The sequence below is a fragment of the Alexandromys fortis genome, unplaced genomic scaffold, assembly GCF_014885135.2.
Source record: "Alexandromys fortis isolate MF-2015 unplaced genomic scaffold, M_Fortis_MF-2015_v1.1 scaffold_124, whole genome shotgun sequence".
NCBI lineage: Eukaryota > Metazoa > Chordata > Mammalia > Rodentia > Cricetidae > Alexandromys > Alexandromys fortis.
This window is the reverse complement of record NW_026067995.1, coordinates 793,746-803,745: the sequence shown is the minus strand read 5'-3', so window position 1 is coordinate 803,745 and position 10,000 is coordinate 793,746. Positions and strand designations below refer to the sequence as shown.

Genomic DNA, 10,000 nt, shown 5'->3' with positions numbered 1-10,000 from the left:
TCCTATGCCCATCCTCCTTCCAAGAGCAGTAGAATGACAGGGGTCAAAGTCCTCTATTGACCAAGATCTGAATGTACCCCCAGAGCTAATGACTGTAGAGAACCAGCAGTCTATATTAGTGATGTCTAACAGAGTCAAGTGACCCGTTCAAACTAAAGGGCAAAATTTTTAGTTTTCTCTTCTAGTGCCTAAGTTAAGATACCTTCAACACTGACATGCAAAATATTTAGATTATAAATGGTATGAACTAAAACAATTCCTAGACATTCCTAGGATCCAGTAATTGCCATACAAAGTAGAGTACCCTTGGCATATCCCAATAAATATAAGAACCTTAGACAAGCCGGTTCTGTAAAATGATTTATTAACATTCTAAATTTTAATCAGTTGGTCTGCCTTTATTTCATCATCCTTTCTGCTTACAAGCTCATTGAGAACAAGCTTCCACTGCCTCACGGTTTGATGCTTTTCAAGACCTAGCTCATTACTTCTCTCACACAACCTCTTATGTGTGCCTGTGGTTTGGATACTCAAGGCTACAAAATGTGTTATAGATGTTAACAATGGTTCTCAAGCTTTTGCTATTTCTATGACTTAATTAAGAACATAAATATAAAAATGATGGGAAACAAAGCTTTCTCAGCTCTATTACCTGTAATAATATACAGAATTTATAATTATAAATTTTATGTTATAACAAAAACTTTAGTTTTAAAAAATGTTTTATTTGAGAATTACATAGTTTAATATCTTCGAAAATACTGTTTCCTAATCACTAAAAAAGAAAGCAGATTCAGTAAGAAATTTAAATCATTAAATATGTTGCACTAATATATACATACAGAATGCTAAGTAATAATATTTAGCTCTGGAATGCGTACCATCTTTTTCCTCATTAAAGGCTCAACCAGCACAATGTATGCTATGTATAAAGTTCCATGTACATGAGAGTATGACACTTAATTCCTTCAACTTATAGCTGAGGTAACTTGTCCACTGGGGTGTCAAACTTGAAGTCTGAAGGGAAGAGATCTGGAGCCCGAGGGTAGATCAGTCTGTAGGACTGTCTGATTGTAACATCAGCAACACCAGCAATATCTCCAATTTCTAAAGGACAAAAAACCAAGCCATTCAGTTGATCTGCTCTTACTACCAAAGGGCAAAACAAAACAAAACAAAAACTCTCAATTTCACTTTTTAAAACTGATAATGAAAAATCCATTTTAATAGGCATGACAAGAGTCAAAGTCAATATAAATAGTGATATTGGCAGGCCTCTTTAAAGGTATCTTAGTAATACTAAAAGACATAATATATGCAAAGCAACCCAGAGCATGGCACTATGAGTGACAGGCACTGTGTTGCTTTTGCCAGATATTATTGAAAGCTTGAGACAATATATACTTTTCATGTGCAAAGCTAGGTTTACCCCTAGGGTGGCATAAAGATCATCCTCAGCTACACAGCAGGTTTGAGGCCATTGGGGGATACATGAGACCTTGCCTCAAAACAAACAAACAAACAAACAAAAACACGGTGAAGGGCCATAAGGTACAATCCCTCCCCGAGGGACCACTGACAACTATTAGTAACATTTTCTTCAGTGATATATAACCACTAGTAAGCTGCTCATGTTCCAATAAATAAACCTCCCATAAAAGATACAAATTAAAATTAAATTCAAACAGGAAAAGGAGACTTGTATACAAGAAAGACTATGCCTCTAATCACTTAAAAGCAAAATTCTATATTCTCTAAAGGTGTTTTATGTCTGTTTTGTTTTGAGGTGCTGGGCCAGGCCCTCGGGCACACTCAGCAGATACTCTCAATGAACAGAACTATATTTCAACCTACTTCCTTCTGTGTTAATGCTTCTGAGGGGTTCTGAATCACTGGCCTTCTTAACCGTCAACTCCCAACCCTGCCATCTGTCCGGCACACTTCCTAATAAAGATCCTACCTTTCTGTGTCCGCTTCTCAGCTGATGCCTGGGAAGCCATGTAAATAGCTGCCGCTGCCACAGATATGGGGCTCCTGCCAGGAACCAAGTCCAGCTCCACAGCCTTGCGGGCTATATGTGTTGCTGCCATCTGTACTTGCTTGGGGAGGCAAAGGTTTGAGCAAAACCTGGACATGAAGTCCCCAGTTGTGATCAGATCCACACTGGTTTCCAAAGCTTTCAAAATCAGTTTAAAACAGCGGCCAATTTCTTTTTTAGAAATTCGAGATACGGCACATATTTCTAAAAGAGAAATAAAATTGAAAAAATGCATAAGTTACAAGGTTCATTTTGTAATTTATCATTTTTTACAAAAATAAAATATTCTAGTTGTTAAAAATTTAATCATGACTTATTTATTTAAAAATAAATTCTCAGTTTATATTTTTGTCATACCTTAAATTGAAGCTGTATTCTTTCAAAATAAAAATTTTATCTATTTCAATTTATTATTATTAAGATACAAGTTTCTCTAAGTAGTCAAAAACCTCTCAGATATTTATATGTTAATCTTTGTAAGGAATGTTTTTATCTATTTCAATTTATTATTATTAAGATACAAGTTTCTCTAAGTAATCAAAAACCTCTCAGATACTTATATGTTAATCTTTGTAAGGAATGTTCCAAGGAGAATGAAAGTACTCAAGCTGAAGAATGCCAAGTGCATGTATACTCTTTATCTACATGCTATATCTCTAAATAAGCTAAAATGTTAGTCACCGCTTGAGTTACAGTCCAAAAGATGTGCGGTAAGCCTTGACTCTTCACTTTGACACAGGAAAACTTGAAAGATACTCATTGGATATATGGTGAATGTAGTGTCCAACCTGGACCCAGACAATGGAAGTCAGTTATGGATCACAGTGAAACTCTGGGAGTAGGCTGTCCTGTACTCCTGAGTAAACACAAGCTCGACAAAACCCAGCAGTCATCAGGGATCTCAAAGTCTTTGCCTTGCACAAAACTGTTATCACTAGGCCTCAAAAAGAAAAAATTACATTGAGACCTTTCTTCCAAGACTTGACACGCACCGGAAGCTAGCTAGTAGTTGTTTTCTTCACAGTTACAGATGTCACCCCAGTGTAAAGCCCCTGTAGCATGTCAGGCCTTCTAGCCCACAAAGCAGAGTCAGGTGGACAGTGGACTTAGAGTAGCTATTAAAATGGTGTCACCTGCGGAAAGCAGCTTGCAAAGAAGACTGTCTTTTCTGTCAAAGAACAAAATAAAGATCCACTGGCAAATGTCGTTGTTTAAAGGTTCCCACTGCTGTGAAGACACCATGCCCAAGGCAAGTCGTACAAAGAAAAATTGGGGTGGTGGCTTACATTTCAAAAGTTTAGTTCATTGTCATTATGGTGCAACATGGGGGCGTGTAGATTGTCATGGTGCGGGCTACATCTTAATTAGAGGGAAACAGGGAATGGATTAAGACACTGGGTGTGGGCTGGAGAGATGGCTCAGAGGTTAAGAGCATTGCCTGCTCTTCCAAAGGTCCTGAGTTCAATTCCCAGCAACCACATGGTGGCTCACAACCATCTGTAATGGGGTCTGGTGCCCTCTTCTGGCCTGCAGGAATACACACAGACAAAATATTGTAGGCATAATAAAGAAATAAATATAAAAAAAAAAAAGACACTGGGTGTATCTTGAACATATATGAGACCTCAAAGCCTGCCTCCATAAAGACACACTTCCGCCAACAAGAACACACTCACACCTCCTAATAGTTCCATTTCCTTTGGGGGCCATTTAATTTTAAAACATCACAGCCATGTACATGGATTACTGCATGCTATGCTGAAGACAAGCACTATCTGTTAAGTGACTCTACTTAGGGCAGCTGAAGCCTTACCTTTAAATGTCCTCGGAACTCCTTCTTGTCTACAGGCAATGTACAGACAAGCAGAAGCTATCGCATCATTAGCTCTTCCCTTCAGGCTCTTCTGCTCATATACTTGCTTGAATAAATTATTTGTTCGATCCTTCAAAGCAAAGAAACTAAGTTTAATTAAATATAGGCCATTTAATTACTTACAATATCAAATTTTTATGTGTTCATTAAATTATGCAGAGTAAATGTCAGAATAGCTTAAAGCACATGGACAAGAACTTACAACTATATTTCGAGGGAGGTTGATTCTGTCTGCCATGGTTGTGATTTCCTTGAAAGCATTCATCATTGCTCTATCAGAGCTACTCATTGTTCTCCGATTCTGATACTTAGAATTGCCAAACTCATCAAAACTTGCAGCTCCTGTACCCTATAAGACAAAGAGTTAACCTTGCTAAAACATTTTGGGAAATTTTGAACAGACAATTTCTATGAAAATGTAATTTATACAATCTGACTACGTGTATCCAGTGAAGCCTGTGCCTCAAACAGAAACTTCCAGGTGAAGATGCTTTAAAGAAGTTTGTTCACAGACAAACTAAACAATTGTTCCAGAACACAGAAAATAGAAAGGGAAAGTCCAATTGAATTTATAGATGACACAAAATATGTCAGAAAACAGAAAGCAAAAGCATATTAAATATACATACAAGATCAAGTAGAGATTAGTCAATACAAGAAAGACACCTACTAGAGAATAGTTAATATAAAATGTCATAATCACATGTCTAAGAAAAATCACATGATCTTTAAAGGTACCATATAAAGCTATGTGAACAAAACTCAAAATGCAGTTTTGATAAAGACTCATAATATTAGAAACAGGCAGTTCTCTGTGTATAAAAACCATTCTTCCAGGCCTAAGTAAACAATCTGGTTAGTAGGAAAAGGCTCCAGGCGCACTAAGTAAAGATCACAGCCAGGTAGCTTTGATGCTTAACAGCAATGCTTGTTAACTGATGGTAAAGGTCAAACTCATTCCAGGAGTGCACACTAAAGCATCCATGCTGTAACATGCAAAGGCCAGATAAAGAATGTGTAATTGAAGCTCTGTGAAGGAGACCACAAGCTATTTGTAGGCCCTATGTCTATGAGTTCAAAATGCCCAACAAAATCATTAAAAAAAAAATGCTACTGCTATAAACAGCAAGAGAGTTTGTTTGTTAAAAGAAAAGCACTGATGAAATCTGAAGTCTCATAATACATATAATTCCTCTACCCCAGTGATTACAGGAATAGAATTATGTGTATGTAAATTTCTGCATTGAGTTTCTCAAAAGGAGCAAATACAGAACATGCTGGTGTATGCCTTTAATCCCAGCAGTTGGGAGGTAGAAACAAGGCAGATCTTTGAGTTCAAGATAGACCTGGTCTATATTGTGAGTACTAGGACAGCCAGGGATACACAGAGAAACCCTATCTTGAAAAACAAAACAACAACAAAAAAAACAGACAACACTTACATCTTCCTGTCTACTCAGTCTTGTTTTGTTTAACATGACTTTAAGAGAATAATGTAACAACCAAACTTATGTGCCATGGATTTCCCATGCATTCAATTTGTACAGTCTAAACTAATGTGTAGCTATGATCTTAAATTATGACTCTTTGGCCATGCACACTGCCTTTAACCCCAGCAGTCAGGAGGCAGAGTCAGGTGGATTCCTGTAAGCTACAGGTCAGCCTAGTCTACAACAGCCAGGACTGTTACACAGAAAAACCCTATCTGAAAAAAACAGAAAAAAGAAGACTCTCCATGCCCCTGCCCCAGACTACAATGTGTATCTGTTTAAAAGTGTTATGACAATAATTTGCTGAAAACAGCAAATACAGGTTGAAAGCAGTAGTATAAAAATTAATATCTGTTAGTATTAAATAACAGCATACAGATCTCCTTGATAAAAGGGCATCTAATCCCCTGGAACTGAAGTTACAATGATTGTGAGCCACCATGTGGGTGCTGGGAATCAAATCCAGGTCCTCCACAAGAGTACCAATTGAATCTCTCTGGCCCCAATAATGATTTTTTTTATATAATGATCTTTTTTTTTAAATATTTATTTATTATGTATACAATATTCTGTCTGTGTGTATGCCTGCTGGGCAGAAGAGGGCACCAGACCTCATTGCAGATGGTTGTGAGCCACCATGTGGTTGCTAGGAATTGAACTCAGGACCTTTGGAAGAGCAGGCAATGCTCTTAACCTCTGAGCCATCTCTCCAGCCCTATAATGATCTTTTTAAAAAGTCATATTGAGCATGTTGGCACTATGCCTCTAATCCTAGCACTCGGGAGGCAGCAGCAAGTGCATCTGTTAGTTCAAGGTTATCCAGTCTACATACATAGCTAGTTACAGGGCTGTATAGTGATAACCCTCACTCAAAGAAACAAACAAAAACAGACTGTGCAGTAGTGAAGTTCTAAACTAGCATACACTTCCATGATTAGTCTTTCAGGGACAGTCATCAGCACTGATCAGCAGTGTAGCCATCCTGGCTTGCTGCCTGCAGGTGGTGCAAATGCTCAAGGTTGCAGTTCTGTGAGTTCATACCTATGCTGGGTCTGAGACAGTGATTCCAAATTTTAGGGAAACAGATATTCGTGTTGCATCTTCCCAGAAAAAGGCTTATACAACAACTGTTTTTGTAATTGTATGTAATTTGCCTGCATGTGTGCCTGTGCACCAGTGCCTGACTATTGCCAGTAGAGGCCATTCTGAAAGTGGAGTCAACAGTTTGTGAGTCACAGTGTGGATCCTGGGAATTAAATCCACATCTTCCAGAATAGTAGCTCTTAATCCCAGCCCAAGATTATTACACTGATTCCATGTTCTTCCCTCCATGATAGGAAAAACACCCAGATCAGTAGAGTTCCACAGTGCTAACACTGGCAAATCTTATTCCCAAGTCAAGAGTCTCCTTTGGGTTAATGATTGATACTTTTGCAAAAAATCCTAACTTTCCAGATCTTTATCTCACCCCCACCTTGGCATTTTCTATTAAATGGAATTATTACCTTGCCAATCATGGTGGACAAATCTCCATCACTCAGAAGAGGATTTTGAGAATCTCCAACTCGAGAAGGGTCTTTTGTTGCTTTATCATTGCTAAAAGTTCTCCATTCGGATCCCACATCGATAACCCGGTCCCCTAAGGAGGTAAGCACACAGTTACTTAGACAGGAACAGAAGTGCCCTCCCCATGCTGGCTAATCGCTAGCATCTCAACTTGGCCACCTGGGCTCCAGCTTAGTCTTACATGTCTGCTCTGCTAGTCCAGTAATAAACTATGTAAATAGTATGCTATCATTATTCATATCCCAACTGTTAGAAGAAAAAATTGGTTAAAAATAATACAAAGAAAAAGCTGGTGTGGTAGTATGTGCCTATAATCCTAGTATTTGGGAGGCTGAGGCATAATAGAGAAAAATCAAGGCTATACTGACTACATATACATAGCAAGACCTTACCTCAATGACCAAAGCAAAATAATAAAACTATTCTTATGTGATACAAAGAAAAACATTGAAGCCAGGTACAGTGGAGCAAGCCTCTTATCTCAGGACTCAGATGATAGAGGCAGATAGATATCTGACCCCCATGAATTCCAGACCATCCAGGACTACACAGTGAGACCTTATCTCAGAGAGAGAGAGAAAGGTGACTCAGAATAAAATTTTAAAAGGCAGCAGGCACACTTTTCAAGCAAAGAGGTTATGATTAGGTGTGTGATATCAAAACACCTGGTCACTACTTTAGTGGGAGGAGCTCAGTGTCTGGAAATATCTTTAAAGTAGACAGAGATAACACTGAATATTAAAACACATGTTGGTCAGTGTGTCCACTGTAAATATTACCAACTAATCCCCACAGCTACATAAACACAGGTACCCCTTTCACTGTTCCTCACAACTCATGTTATTTGGCCAAAGATCCCACAGCTACAAGTGAAATGTGTATAAGCTTCCAACCAATTCCATTGAACTCTTTCAATGAACTGTACCTTGTTCATTTTTGCCAGCAATTACAATGCCTTTCAGTATGGACAGTCAACAAATATAATTACAGATGTTGTACCAAGATGCTGCTTAGCTTTGGAAAAGTTATTAAATTAAAAAAATTAAATGGAAGGCTGAGGAGGTAGCTCAGTAGTTGAGAGCATATGTGATTTCACCAGAGAACCCAAACCTGGTTCTCAGCACCCACATCAGGTGGCTCCCAACCACCTAAAACCAGCTCCAGAGGATCCATGCTCTCTCCATGGGAACTTTATTCCTGTGCACATATCCACACACAGATGCAGACGTATGCAAATTTAAAATAAAAATCTTAAGTTTTAATTACATTTACTTATTGTGTGTGTTGGAAGGCACATACACCATACACGTGTAGAGGTCAGAGGATAATTCTCTCCTTCTGCCATGTGGGTTCAGACTGATGACTCAGTATGACAGGCTTGGTAGGAAGCACTAATCTGTTGAGCCATCTTTATGACACCATTTTATTTCATTTCTATGCCTTATTTCTTCAGATTTCCTTAATAACGGCACATTTTAAAAACTGTAAGGTTAAATGAATTAATGCACTTGTATAAGCATGTACGTTCTCAATGTCTAAACACTGGCAGATGTTCTCACTCTCCATTTTGGGGGAGGGGGCGGGGGTGATGACAGAGGCATTCATCTGACCCTTAGTTTTAAAGGACTCCAGAGCTCTGCAGCTCCTTAGTGACAAAGGAATATGGGGTGAAATGATCATTTCAATGTAGAGCATATCAAAACTTTTAAAGAACACATTAATTAAAATGCAATATGCAAAATAGCAATTATAATCTAAACCCAGTAATGTGCTTTAAGAAAGTAGGTTACTATATAACAGAATGATTTGTTAATGAAGGCTTCTGATAAATTTAGTTTTCGTTGAACTTCAAGAGCACCTCGAGTAGCTAGAGTATTTCCTAGACAATCATGTTTGGGTGAAGAAAGACAAGCATGAGAGTTGTGTCCTCACCTGCCGTCTCCGTATGGACTGAGAAAAAGCAGGGAGAAAGGAACAAAGACCCACATTAGAAGGCATTTTAACATGCCAGCCTGACTGTGACTCCAAGGAAGGACAAGGTTAAGTGAAAATGATACTGTGTGGTTCCCATGCACTTGTGTTTTCAGAAACAGTCAATGAGGCCAACTTTCCTAGTCAGCAAGATAAAAACAAAACACACACAAACATAAATTACTGTGGTCTTCAAAGCAGTTACCAAATTTGAAAAGTTAAACAGATCAAATGTCATTAACTTATATATAGCTGTATATACATGAAGCAAATATAATTTTTTTTCAAGCACTTAGGGCCTTGAGCATGCTAGTCAAGTGTTCTCTGAACTTCACTGTCAGCCTTATCTTTGCTTTTATTTGAGGCAGGGTCTCAGGAAATTGTACAGGCCAGCCTGGGACTCATTCCAGCCGAGGCAGGTATTTAACTTGAATTCTGTCTATAATTCCTAGTAGCTGGAATATTACTGTTCCACTAGGCCCAGCTAACTGTTACGTTTTCAAGGGACAAAAATGAATGTATCAAGAAAACCGTACAGGTGGAAACGCATACAGGTGTGTCCACATGCTGTAATTCTATCTGCATATTTAGAGATAAAGCACCAGCAAGCTAAAATACTTCATTTCATAACATTTTCCTTTTGGCATCGAAGTACCTTATAGAGATTGCTTTATACTGTTTTTAAAAAGACAAAATGGACTTTAAAAATAATAATTACAAGGTGGCCTAGTATATAGTATAAACAGAAAGCCCAGCAATGGACAATGAAGTTTTCCAAATATGTGGAATGATCTAAATGACTCACTCTAGACATAACTGCTCAAAATAGCATTTATAAGAATCAAATTTCCGCTGGGTGGTTGTGGCACACAACTTTAATCTCAGCACTAAGGAGGCAGAGGCATGTGGATCTCTGTGAATTCGAGGCCAGCCTGGTCTAGAAGAACTAGTTCCAGGACAGCTAGGACTGTTAAACAGAGAAACCCTGTCTTGGGGGGCGGGGGGAGAATCAGAACCAAGGCAACTCAAAGAGCACAGCATTATTAGAGAAAAAAAATTATT

The 10,000-nt window shown here is 38.3% G+C and overlaps 1 protein-coding gene across 1 annotated transcript in view; it reads right to left on the bottom strand.

Moving 5' to 3' along the window:
• Positions 1–347: 347 nt before the first annotated feature.
• The window catches only part of Gtf2b (general transcription factor IIB), a 19,307-nt gene continuing 9,654 nt past the window's right edge, over positions 348–10,000 (bottom strand). The window contains exons 3-7 of the mRNA XM_050160208.1: positions 6,907–7,040; positions 4,114–4,260; positions 3,852–3,981; positions 1,961–2,242; positions 348–1,107 (exon numbers count right to left, since the gene is read on the bottom strand). Of these exons, the coding sequence (XP_050016165.1) occupies positions 974–1,107; positions 1,961–2,242; positions 3,852–3,981; positions 4,114–4,260; positions 6,907–7,040 (827 nt within the window). The 3' untranslated portion in view covers positions 348–973. The remainder of the gene's footprint in view (positions 1,108–1,960; positions 2,243–3,851; positions 3,982–4,113; positions 4,261–6,906; positions 7,041–10,000) is intronic.